Consider the following 14159-nt stretch of genomic DNA (forward strand, 5'->3'; position numbering starts at 1 on the left):
CGGAGCAGCGCTAATGGCGGAGAGCGTGCGGTCGCCGTTTGACTACCGGGAGCCCCCTACTCTCGACAGCGACGGGGATGGAAGCAAGCCGCCGCCACCGCGCGGGTCAGTATGTTTCTGTCAGTCGCAGGGCGGATTAGTCTCTGAGGGAATGTTCGGGTCAGCGCGCGTGCTAACGGTTAGCCGCTCCGGTGTTGTTGTCCTCGCGCACACGCCTCGATAAAGGAAATAAAATCGTGTCTCTAACATCAAACGCTGCTTTGAGCGAGTGTGCATCCTCGGAGTTGTGCTTTTCCTCTCGGTTTGCCAGGGAGTGTAAATATCAGCGCTTAAACCGACGAGGATGATTAGCAAAACACTGCGCGTGCCCCAGTTAGCGCGCGTGCAGGATGATTGCTGGCTGCTGATGCGCGCTCACCTGTGCATGCGCCTTACACAAATTGTCCATGGCACCCAGAGCTGTTAGCATCAAGCGATAATGTTTCTGACCGATACCCAGAATTATTAAAGGAATATTCCGTGTTCAATACAAGTTAATCTCAATCGACAGCATTTGTGACATAATGTTAATTACCACAAAAAATCATTTCGACTCGTCCCTCCTTTTCTTTAAATGTGTGTTCCAGTGAGACACTTACAATGGAAGTCAATGGGGTCAATCTGTAAACATTAAAATACTCACTGTTTCAAAAGTATAGACACAAGACATAAACAATATGTGTGTTAACGTGATTTTACTGTCATAAAATCACTTACCGCATCTGTGTAAAGTTATTCAATATTACAACATCGTTGCCATGACGACATAACGCTGTAATAAAATTAACTGTATTAGTCATCTCTGGCATGGATCCTGTCTTTCAATATAACGAAAGAAATATTTGCAAATAGCACATTTTACACAGTTTGAAAGAATCCCATATTATTTTTTTTATTATATAGTAAGAATGAAAACTAAATTTTAAATGTAGTATTTTGGTGTATGGTTACCGTGGTAACATCATGCATGGCTAACCATGTGCGTGGTTTGTTCCTTCATTCAGATCATGTCATGAATTGATTCAAATCAGTTTGGTTCAGAGTGTTTGCATACGTTTTATTATAATGTGTGTGTATGTATTATTAAGTGTGTAATAGGCTTGTAATAGTTGTGTGTGTGTTTGTTATGGTCTTATATTAAGTGTGTGTGTGTTTGAAGCAGGCGCGTGTGTGGCAGGAAGAGGAAGGGGACGCCGGTGAAGGTGTGTGACCGTGCAGCATATGTGACGGAGGATGAGGAGGAGAGTCTGTCTGAACACAGTTACAGCCCAGGTACATGCACACGCACGCACGCACACATACTCATACATATACATACGCACACACATACACATACACATGCACATACACACACACGCACATGCATTTACGCACGCACATACACCCAAACATACACACATACATACACACAAGCACATTCACACAAATATGCACATTCACTCGCACATGCAAATTCACTCGCACATACGCACACATACACATGCACATACGCACACACACGCACATTCACACACACGCACACTCACACACACATACTCCTCTTATACTAACATGCACATTCACACATACTTACGCTCGCACACGCACATGCACGCACACGCACGCACACCCATACATACGCACATACATACATACGCACGCACATTCACTCGCACACGCACACTCACATGCACGCACACGCGCGCACACCCATACATACGTACGCACGCACATTCACTCGCACATGCACGCATACGCACGCACACACACACGCACGGACATACGCACACACACATACTCTTATACTAACATGCACATTCACACACATACGTACGCACACACATACACATGCACATTCGCACACACATACACATGCACATTCACACACTCACACACACATACATACGTACGCACACACATACACACGCACATGCACACACGCACATGCACACACATGAACATACACACACACGCACATACACCCAAACATACGCACATACATACACACAAGCACATTCACACAAATATGCACATTCACTCGCACATGCAAATTCACTCGCACATACGCACACATACACATGCACATACGCGCACACGCACATTCACACACACACGCACACTCACACACACATACTCCTCTTATACTAACATGCACATTCACACACACTCACACACACATACGTACGCTCGCACATGCACACGCACATGCACGCACACACACCCATACATACGCACATACATACATACATACGCACGCACATTCACTCGCACATGCACGCATACGCACGCGCACACACACATGCACGCACATACGCACACACACACACATACTCCTCTTATACTAACATGCACATTCACACACACATGCACATTCACACACTCACACACATATACATACGTACGCACGCACATGCACACACACACATGCACATTCGCACACACATGCACATTCGCACGCACATACACACACGGGACAGTTTTAAACAAAAGCAGCAACAAACATTGCATATGCCACCTCTCCAGATTGACATTTAAGAAGCACCATTAGAGTGCATACATTGCAGTACATGCTTTACCTTTTTGGGCTTATTTTGGTAGGTGTTTCTTTATATACCAAACAGAAAAAATGATCATATGAACACTATTTGTACACAATAAGTTTGTTATTAGTTATGAATCAACTATGTCACAAACGTTTGTCAAAGTCAGTCACTGGTTCCACTTAAAAAGTGTTCATAGTCGCAGTCACGTGTTGTGTGTGTTTGTCAGGGGACGAGCGGTATCCAGAGGGCGCTGAAGACCGACTCCCTCCGCCGGGCAGCCCGTTCTACCTCACTGACCCCTCACAGCTCTGGTAAGACAGCAAATGCACACAGCGTACATACAATGATGGAATGAAGTCTCTTAAACATGTCAGAGGTGAAGTGTCTTATTGTCAACATGAAATCAAAACTGACTTTCTAAATAAATGTTCCTAGTCTTATTGTCCACTTTACAATATGTTTGTCTTCGCAATCTTTAGTTTTCAAAAAAACTAAATTCCCCAAATAATTGTTTTTACTTTAGGGAAAAAGGATACACCTGTAATGTAATATTTCTGTCAAAAATGACAGCGAACAATGAAGCGGCCCTTCTGGAGGGTTAAACATGCAACTTAAAGCACCGCCGCTAAAAAAACAATATCACGACTAAAAGTACAATCTACGCCAAACATCAGGTGGACTCACAAATGATTTTCATTGGACAATGTAGCCTGTTACCCTGCGCACACGAAAATAAATAACTGACTTACCTCTACATCTCACCGTTCTTCTCGTCTACACTGCCTTCTTTCATGTCTAACTCTTCATCATCTTCCTCATCCTGCTCTTGACCTGGAGTAGGAGGAGCCTCTTCTTTGGCTCGCTCCAGCTCCTCTTGTTTCTTCAGTTGTTGGGCGATTAGTCTACCATCGTGAGTCGTGACCCTAGTTGCAAATAGCATTTCGTGTTGACTTGTGACCTGTGTGTGTCGTGCAGTGTACCTGAGCTCGATGAAGAGGGTGCGAGTGGCGTCCGCGGTCCTGTGCTTTTCCACCCGCCACCCAACTGCAGGATTAGAGAGGTGCATTGTGGGAGTCAAGTGCGGCTTGTCGTCATAGCAATTCGAGACATTGCCAAAGGCGAGGAGATCACCGTGGACTACAGCCTGACCGACTGGGGAGAAAATGCCATGGTACTCAATTTCACTGCAATTCGATTTGTTATATAATGTTAATAGCTGTGTGATGCGTCAGTGTGATTGGTAAACAGTTAACTGAGACTAAATGCAACAGTGTGTTTTATTATTCTTGAAATTTGCAGGGTTTCCATAGTTCAGTGTCTCCACGTGAATTTGAATGTGGATTCAACCCAGAAAGTAACATTAAGAAGGTGATTCATGCAGAACACACACAAACACATCACAGTAACGGTATATACTGTATATGTAGTTATTTTTGCCGATAATACAATATTTAATGTTTTTATACTAAATCGCCATGTTGTAATGCCCATTTAAAAATTTCCCATTTGAAGTGTTTTCTTTTTATTCCCTTTTAGGACTTTTTTCCCTTTATTTTTTGGGGATTTTTCCCCTTTCTCTCCCAATTTGGAATGGCCAGTTCCCAATGCGCTCTAAGTCCTCGTGGTGGCGTAGTGACTCGCCTCAATCCGGGTGGTGGAGGACGAATCTCAGTTGCGTCTGAGATCGTCAACCCATTGTTGAGCGCATTGCCACGGAGACATAGCGTGTGTGGAGGCTTCACGCCATCCACCGCGGCGTCCACGCTCAACTCACCACACGCCCCACCGAGAACAAACCACATTATAGCGACCACGAGGAGGTTACCCCATGTGACTCTACCCTCCCTAACAACCGGGCCAATTTGGTTGCTTAGGAGACCTGGCTGGAGTCACTCAGCACGCCCTGGGTTCGAACTAGCGAACTAGCGAACTCCAGGGGTGGTAGCCAGCGTCTTTACCACTGAGCTACCCAGGGCCCCCTTTTTAGGACTATTAACAAATTATTAGGCTGCATATACGGAGACACTAAGAAGTGGTCAACCAATATAGGTTGTGTAAAGGCCAATACTAAATGATCTGTTTACCCAAAATTCACTTAACATATCTGAAAATGGAAATTGTGCATTATCCATTGACAAGGCTGTTTGGTAGATTTTGGAATTGACACTTGGTGAAATGAGCACACACAGGCACAGTTATCAGCCGATACCAATAATTTTGAAATTGCCAAATATCAGCCAATAAATCAGTCTGTCACTACTTATCGATGAAGTTACTGTTAACAAACAAATGCTCTGCGGCGACACTTCCGTGTTCTTTTGGCATCCCAGAAAAGAACTGCAGTCTATGGGCGCTTTGCTCAACTTCAACTGAAAAAGTGCTGTTGGTGGAGCTGGAATGCCTCGTTTCCAAAAGATTACTGGAGATTTGGGCTTCTTTAGATTTCCATCAGGATTAGTGGATCAGGACAAACTCAAGAGTATGACACACATGATGATATTTCATAGATCACTGTCGATGTGATCGCGTCTGATCTAATAAGGCCCATTCGCCTCGCATCTACTCTTGGTACAACTTGTTTTCAATTGGGGCCATATATGATTTAACAATGATCTTGCACTACCATCATGGTTTTAAACTCGTTTTGATTCTCGATAGTCTTACTCATGCACAGATTCACATATTTCTTCACTATAATCATAAGTGCTTCTAAATTAACTAAAGCATTGCTAAGCGCTGACGATGACTTCAGAACGATTGCATTCTTGCACCGTAAAGGGCTGTATGCAGCGCAACAAAGTTTAACAGAAAGCAGGTGTCTCAAGACACATTTTAAAGATTGAAGAACTTGACACAGCATCTAAAAAACACTGAATAAACAACAAAACGTGGCAAAACAATCAAAGACGTTCATCTAGCGCGTGTTTTTATAGAAAAAACAATGGAAAACTGGATGGTTGCAAAAGCGTTTGGTGTGAACAGCCCCTTAGGTGGAGGTCTTTGGGCGTTGCGTCTTGCTCTCATATCAGTGATTCTCTGATTAAGGAATTGGGTTTTTAAAACACTTTGTAAGGAGTTCAATTTGGAAATGTGTGTCTCGAGATCCTCGCGTTCTGTTCTTTGAACAGCCCCTGTGCTCGGAGTCTGAGCAACAATTTAACATTGTGCTGTATGGTTTATATTTATTTATTGCGCCCTCTTGTGGACTAAGGAAACAACGTCAATTTAAATAACTGCTGACTTCAAAATTCAAATAGAGTTTCTCAGACCAGTCGACAGCCCTGTAATCTATAGATATGTATTTTTATTAAAACCACTCTGGTCCCGGTCTGGTTTATTTATCTATCTGTCTCTATAGGAGGAGGATCCAGGCTCGCTCCCACTCTCTCTCACCGTTTCTGACTACCTCACTCCATCATGGTCCCTCTCCCCCTCCTCCTCGCCGCAGTCTCATTCTGAGGCCAGCGACTCGGACCGCGAGGAGGACGAAGAGGAGGAAGACGACGATGATGACGACGATGATGAAGACCTAGAGGAACTGCGCGGCCGAATGATGACACGGCGTAAAAAACGGAAAACCTCAGCGAGCGTCAAGAAAAAGGCCACGCCCAGGGCCCAGCCCCGCCCACTGTCGTTCACTCGCCCCGACCCTTCCTCTCCCTCCCCCTTCCAGCAGCCTCTGGCCCCGCCCACGACTAACATAAACAATAATATAAACATAAACATTGGGCATGGCGCAAGCGGCACGCTATCCCGTCAACAGCACTGCCCGTACTGCGGCCGGCATTTCCGCTCGCTCGCGCGCCATCTTGAGAAACACCACGACCAGCAGCCTGATGTGCGAGCCGCCATGGAACTGTCGCACCACAATGCGCAATCCCCACACACACCGACTGCCACCTCGCATGTGTTTTCATCGCCAGCACAACCTCCATCAACTGCGGGACCGTCACTGTTTTCCCGGGAACGTGATTCTGTGTCTTCGCCGTCTAAATCCGGTGCCGTCTCGTTTTCGCTCTCCCTGTCGCCACCTACTTCTTCGAATAACTCTAAAAAGACCTGCCCCTCCTTCTCGACGACTAAGAAGGCCACAGCGCCCGTTGCCAGCACCGTCAGCAAAAGCTCGCCTGTTACGCCCAAGCCTCCTGCCAGGAGAGGGCGCCCTCCAAAGAAAGAAAAGGAGGAGCAACTGAAGAAACAGGAGGAGCTGGAGCGAGCCAAAGAAGAGGCTCCTCCTACTCCAGGTCAAGAGCAGGATGAGGAAGATGATGAAGAGGAGAATGAGTTAGACATGAAAGAAGAAGGGAGTGTAGACGAGAAGAACGGTGAGATGGAGAGGTAAGTCAGTTATTTATTTAAATCAGTGGTTTTTATCAAAAGCGTGCAACATACTGTATAGTGCGACTAGTGTAGTCAGATTCTCGAATCTATGACTCTAATGATTCGGTTCTTTTGAATCAAAAGTGTTCAACAAACAGCATGACTAGAGTGCAAATTAATTGTTGAAATAATCGTTAGAATAGTCCGTTATCATCAAAATAATTGTTAGTTGCAGCCCTATTGCGTAGATATAAGTGTTTGACCGAAGACCTTCTTTAATCCCACATCCATCCCTCTTTCTTGTCTTCTTGCAGCTCTCATCAATCACACATGCCTCCTCTCCTCTCCTCGCTTTCTACACTGGTTCTATACCTCCGTCAGCAGCAGCACTCCTCTTTTCTCTCACTTTCTCGTTCGTCCGGCTTGGCAGAGTCGTGGCGTTTGCTGTGCCACTCCAGTTTGGCTCTTCTCATCTTGTACAACCGTCATCGCGAGTGCGAGGTCGCCAAACTCACCATTCAAGACTACCGCGACCGCTCCACACCCTCATCAAACTCCGTCTCCCTGCTGGAGTCGTCGCTTTCTCCTTTCGAACGCCACGTCCTCTGCCACCTCCCCCGGGTGGGCGTACTGGGCAAACGCAGTCGTGTTCAACCCCTCATTCTTCCGCCCCATTCCGAAGCTTGTCTGGAGCTTCTCATCAAGACCTCCGCGGATGTGGGTGTCGATCCGGAGAGCCCATATGTCTTTTCGCGACCATACCACTCTCCCGCCACGCCGCTCCGCGGTACGGACCTTCTCCGAGGATTGGCACGCACTAGCGGCGCTAAAAACCCCACGGCGCTCACCGCGCCCCGTGCTCGCCGCCAGGTAGCGATCCTCACCCAACTGCTATTGCTGGAGGAGGGCGAGAAGCCCGCGGGTGCAGCCGTGAAGCGATTGGAAGATTTTCTTCAAAGGGAGTACCATGTGACACAAAGCTGCACACGGATTGGTCAGGACCCGGCGCTGATGAGTCGTGTGGGACGGGTGGTGTTGTACGGAGAGCGAGACGGAGTGCTGTTCAAAGGGATGAGTCTACAACACATCTGTCTCGAACTGGATGGTGAGTCAACTGAGAAATAAAATGCTACAAAGATTCATTTAGAATGAATTTAGTAGATCATGAACTGATGTGTAGAGTTGATACAAACAATCAGTTTCACGTACAGTATGTTTCTTCAAGGGGATTATTTATATTTAAAATGATAGATTTCTTTTTTCTTTTTGTTATATGAAGGTCTAATTAAAACTGACTTGGAAACTTGTTATGAAAATACAAATTATTACATGTTTAAAACCATGGCCTGGTCTAAGGGGGTGCTAGATTTTCCTTCTGAAATCAAAAAGACTGCTAAAATTCGGCATTCACCAGCCATCGTGACTTGTGTGCAGAAAAGTTAATTTATCACCCTGGTAATCATGAGCGGGGTCATAGTACGATTCATAATTTCTCCAGAATTGTATCTGTACCAATACCTCAGAAAAACTCAGATCATTGTTTTTATTTTAATTTAGTATCAACTTTTTTCACCAGACTGTTTCTAGGATTGCATAAATTTACATACAGTACCTTGACTACTCAAATCACTTTCACTGCTGTCATCCCTCAACAATCAATTTTAAGAGTATTACACAAATATTTGTATTTTTCAATTAACATAGCTCCCTACAACAAAAGGAAATAAAATATTAATAATTTAAATGTTACATTTGTCCCTCCAGACGTTAATAAAAGAGTCTTTCTCTCTCGTACGTACAGTGATGTCGGGGAACTCTGCCGACTCTTTCTCTGATGATTCTGATAAAGAGGGTGGGAAGAATAAAGAGAGAGCTGAAGTAGGGAAGAAGAGAGGATGCAGCGCTCGAAGGCCGCTGCCCAAGAAGAGAAGCAGCCCACACCTGTTACCGGCCACGCCCACTCCTCCAGGTGTACTCAAGAGGCGGAGCTCCCAGGTCAAGTCAGGTGAGTTTTACCGGTGTTGGGGAACAATATTTTGTAAAGGTAAGATGTTTAGGGCTGTAATTAACAAGTATTTTTATAATCGATACATTTTCAATGATTTGTTCGATTAGTTGATTAATCGGATAAAGACTAATTTTATTTCTTGTATATATTACATTTAAAGTGATTGTATTTTGTACAAAAACATTTTAAATATAAATAAAATAAATATTTTACCCCAAAAATTTAATGTAGTTTAAAATATAGTATAAAATATTTAGTGCTGTCAGTCGATTAAAATATTTAATTGCGATTAATCGCATGGTTTTTCATAATTTATCGTGATTAATCGTAGATTTTGAAAATGCTGAATTTCAACTCTATATATACTTATTTTCCTGTCAAAATGTTTAGGAAAGAAACCAATATTTAACAATAATGCTTTATTTATATTTTCCAAACTTTTACGGTATAAAGATAAAAATACACTAAAATAGCACCAATTCAAGTTACATTAAAAGTTTCCCAAAGTCAAAGTGTGAGGTTGACTAAATGAAAAAACTTGTCCCCAATGTGCATTAAATCTCTCAAATTTTAATCCTCCACAATATTAATCGTGGCTATCCACTTCGTGACGCCGCATTCACACGAGTCACATGATTGGTTTCGAACTCAACATGAAAATCGCTTGTAGAGAACGTCCTCTTTTGCCAACCCGACACCGGGGAAATGCTAATGCTTCAATCCAGTGGGACGTGTGAATGCGGCCCTTCACAAGTCCCATCTGAGTCCCATGGTTTTTAAGAAAAGCAATGTGTTAAGTCAATTTTGCGTCATTGTTTTCTCACCATCAGCTAACTGGAGAGATTATTTTGTGTTTGTTAGTACATAAATAGAAAAGTAATGTACATTACTTAATAAAAAGGTACTTTTTAAATATTGTGTAATTAAGTGGGGTATAATTGTGTAAATTTAACATGGAAAAAGGAACTTAAAAAGTAATGTTATAACTCACCTTGATGCCGTTCCAAACTTACAATATTAGTTCTGCATTGCTGCGCTACACTGTTCATTGGACTCCATGTTTTTAACTCCTCAGGTAAACGTGGCGTTCTGAAGCGGCCGTGGTCGGAAGCAGAGCGGGATGCTGTGGAGACTCACCTGAAGCGGAATATCATGGAATTGCGTGTTCCTGCTAAAGCGGACTGTGAGCGGTGTTTGCAGCACTGCCCCCTGCTGGTCACCAACCAGCGTGACTGGAGGGCCATTAAATTCTACTGCCACAACCGCATTCAGCTGCTGAAGAAGCAGGGACGCAGAGAAGTCAACGGTGCAACCGTCTGTTAACTACAGTAACAACACACACACACACACACACACACACAAAGAAAAATTCAGTCATCATTTATTCACCCTCATGTTCCAAACCCATTGGCATGATGCTGAATACATTTTTGGTTAAACTTTTCCTTTAAGCTACTGCAGAGTGCGATGACGGCGTGTGACGCACACAAACACTTTCCACATTCCTATGTGTGAGTATTACTCTGGATGCTTCAGTTTTAACAGAAGATCTTTCAAACTATTAAACTTTTCAAACATGAACCTCCAGCGTTGCTGATCCTTTCTGGACGGACTGTAAGCGACACTCATTTCAGTTTCATTTGTGTGTGTACGTGTTCCAGTATTCATATTCAAACTGCAGCTCAAAAATGCAGCAATGAACTGGTGCAAATATTGTGAAGTTATTCCTGAACTATTTCATTTCTATATGAAAATTTTTCATTTGAATCTTGCTGTTGGACTGCCGTGATGCAAGCGGACCATTTTTACTCCACTAATAGCTGACGGTGTTAAACGGTGTTTCACTATTCGGGACCAGCTTCACTTCAGTGAGGCTCATTGTCAGACTGATTCTGAGTCAATCTAAATGGTCTGTTCAAGACTTTTGACCTCTGTAGATCTGATACTGTTATGTGAATCTTATGAAAACATGTCCATATTTCACCTCAAAGCCAAAAGTAAAAACTGACATTTGTGTAATACAAAAATACCTATTTTTTAAACAATTATAGTAAAACATATTGTAATGCAATCATTTAAAACAGTAAATAAGGACTGTAAAGAAAATGTCCTGATCGTATTTTGCTCCGAAAAACTAAAATGAAATTCTACTTTGCTTGCAGAAAAATTAAGCCTGTTTTTTATTTTTATTTATTTTTTTTTTTTTTACATTGTGACATTATTTTCGCAACTTTTACCTCAATTCTCATTACTAATTCATTTTCACTGATTAAATTTTTTTAGAAATCATTGTAGAACAGCATCTTTTGACTTGTGTGTTACGGTAATGAGAGTGGAAATAAAACGTCCGGATGTGTTACGGTAATGTGAACTGTCATTAAAAACAATCGGAAAAGTACAAATAAAACATCCGGATGTGTTACGGGAATGCGAACTGTCATTAAAAACAATCGGAAAAGTACAAATAAAACGTCTGGATGTGTTACGGTAATGTGAACCGTCATTAAAAACAATCAGATGTGTTACGGTAATGTGAACTGTCATTAAAAACAATCGGAAAAGTACAAATAAAACGTCCGGATGTGTTACGGTAATGTGAACCGTCATTAAAAACAATCGGAAAAGTACAAATAAAACGTCCGGATGTGTTACGGTAATGTGAACCGTCATTAAAAACAATCGGATGTGTTACGGTAATGCGAACCGTCATTAAAAACATTCGGAAAAGTACAAATAAAACGTCCGGATGTGTTACGGTAATGTGAACCGTCATTAAAAACAATCGGAAAAGTACAAATAAAACGTCCGGATGTGTTACCGTAATGTGAGCCGTCATTTAAAAACAATCGGAAAAGTACAAATAAAACGTCCGGATGTGTTACCGTAATGTGAACCGTCATTTAAAAACAATCGGAAAAGTACAAATAAAACGTCCGGATGTGTTACGGTAATGCGAACCGTCATTAAAAACATTCGGAAAAGTACAAATAAAACGTCCGGATGTGTTACGGTAATGTGAACCGTCATTAAAAACAATCGGAAAAGTACAAATAAAACGTCCGGATGTGTTACCGTAATGTGAACCGTCATTTAAAAACAATCGGAAAAGTACAAATAAAACGTCCGGATGTGTTACGGTAATGTGAACCGTCATTAAAAACAATCTGAAAAGTACAAATAAAACGTCCGGATGTGTTACCGTAATGTGAACCGTCATTTAAAAACAATCGGAAAAGTACAAATAAAACGTCCGGATGTGTTACGGTAATGAGAGTTTGGCCGTAAAATGTGCTTAAGTGTTCTGACAATAATCTCACAATCCCCAAAATCTTAATGGTCCTAAATGTAGGCTTCATTTTCTTCATGCAGAATATATTGTATTGATTTGAGGTTAAATATGAAAAGGACATTTTCTTGACAGGTTTCGTGAGAAATAATTAAATAACTGACAATGTAAAATAATCTGTTTTCACATTACAGTGATGAGAATACAGTTTTTTTTTTTCCAGTGCATTACAGTGATGAGAATTTAGGGGGGAAATGAATGTGCGTATTTGTCATAAAGATTCTTTTGCTTTGTGACATTTTTATGACCCTAAAATTAGACTTGTGTTTCCTCACGCAAAAAAACAAAACTAATTTATTTTCTTTGATTTTGGAGTAAAATACAACCTGGAGTGATTCACTCATCTGTGCATTTAACTAAACAGTTTGATGACTTCATTTTTGTTTTATTATTGTACATATGTTCATGGTTTGCAAAGACACAAATAAGCAGCTGATATAAACAACAAACTCAAGTGACCCTCCGCCTTAAAAACAATTCTGACCAATCTGACCCGGATTACTGTCACCGTCCTCCATATAATCTGACGAGCTGTTGCTCTTTTCTAATGTCAGTCTGTGGGAGTCCTGTGTGTTTGGAGAGTTTTAAACAGAATTTCACAGAAATTAATACGGTAAAATGTTGTTACTGTGACGTTTCTGTTCTGATTCACAGTCTCTTGATTTTCAATAATGTTGCCGCATAATTGAACAATTTCTTGAAAATGCATTAAAATTTCACCTAATGTTTTAATGCTTTATGAGCACATTTTACTCGACTTTACGATAAAAAGTGGGCGGAGCTTATCGAAGGGTCTTTTGCATATTTCAGCAGAACTTGATCATTTCAGTTCGACACAGAAAATGTGTTTTTACAGTCGTTGAGTTTTGAGATGAACCAATCACAAAGTTTATTCCGTTTATTCTCCCCTGTGCCAACAGAACAAACCTGTTTTAACTGTAAATTCCCCTTTTTATCTTTACAGTTCTCTAATGTATATCCAGTGTACACTGATGTATCGTCATGATGATATTAGACATTAGAAATGGTTATGTGAGACATTCTGTACATTCTGTAAATACTGACTTCATCTTAAAGTTGTTTTCTTAAATGCTGTTGTAAACGTCTATCAGATTTTAGAAAGATGCTATAGAGGTTAATGTCACATCACAAAACAAGAAAAAGCATCTTTTATTCCCATTTCACATTGTCAAGTCCTTTATTAAAATACAAACAGGTGAAAACAATAATCCTTGTGTATTTTAATATCTTCACCTAATTATGAATGTACAAATTCCACACACAAAAAACACTTGATTGGAAGAATTTCTACAGAAGTTGTTGAAGCTGAGACATTCTGCAGTTAACAGATCGTTTTTACACATACAAAAATCATACAGGAGAGCACACATACTGTATATGCTTTTAATTATTACTTGAGCAAAACATGATGAGATCTGATGAAAAATCTGTTCAATTTACGGTAAAATACCGGCAGCTTTGTTTGCCATAAATGTACCATAAAAAGTAAGGTGACCGTATTTCAGGCTTTACGGGATGTTCTCTTGATGCCTGTATATTTTATGGTTCACTGCTGTTTATATGATTAGATTATATAAACTTGATATACTAACCTGCTGGAACTATAAAAGTCTGCTTTTCACTTTAAAATATATTGTTGATCACTTTAGTAACTACAAAAGGCCATATGATGAGAAAAACATTCTACAATGAAATGTTATTTATACGTGTGCAAACAATTAGAAACTGTAGACTGAAGAAATCGTAAATGGGTTTAGAACGATATGAGACTCTCTTAAATAATATATACAATAAATACTGTATTAAATTGACCCCATTTAGTTACTCAATACACGTTAAGGCGCGGTCACACCTTTGCACGGCGAAATTCCGCGGGCGAAATGCAGTCGTCTGAATGGGAATC

At 41.4% G+C, this 14159-nt stretch overlaps 1 protein-coding gene across 1 annotated transcript; it reads left to right on the plus strand.

The window, feature by feature from the left end:
• Positions 1–13464, plus strand: LOC127447621 (uncharacterized). Its single transcript, XM_051709559.1, has 9 exons — positions 1–105; positions 1202–1311; positions 2788–2872; positions 3537–3732; positions 3861–3929; positions 5920–6899; positions 7196–7986; positions 8683–8886; positions 9965–13464. The coding sequence occupies exons 1-9, from the start codon at positions 14–16 to the stop codon at positions 10210–10212; spliced, it is 2775 nt and encodes a 924-aa protein (XP_051565519.1). The 5' UTR covers positions 1–13; the 3' UTR covers positions 10213–13464.
• Positions 13465–14159: the final 695 nt, after the last annotated feature.

The sequence above is a fragment of the Myxocyprinus asiaticus genome, chromosome 1 (genome assembly GCF_019703515.2).
Source record: "Myxocyprinus asiaticus isolate MX2 ecotype Aquarium Trade chromosome 1, UBuf_Myxa_2, whole genome shotgun sequence".
Taxonomy (NCBI): domain Eukaryota; kingdom Metazoa; phylum Chordata; class Actinopteri; order Cypriniformes; family Catostomidae; genus Myxocyprinus; species Myxocyprinus asiaticus.

Bases quoted from the DNA above. Each gene is read 5' to 3' on its own strand.
- LOC127447621 (XM_051709559.1), top strand. From the start codon at position 14: ATGGCGGAGAGCGTGCGGTCGCCGTTTGACTACCGGGAGCCCCCTACT. The intron at 2,873-3,536 runs GTAAGACAGCAA...TGTGTCGTGCAG, and splicing joins ACTGACCCCTCACAGCTCTG to TGTACCTGAGCTCGATGAAG. The intron at 7,987-8,682 runs GTGAGTCAACTG...TCGTACGTACAG, and splicing joins CATCTGTCTCGAACTGGATG to TGATGTCGGGGAACTCTGCC.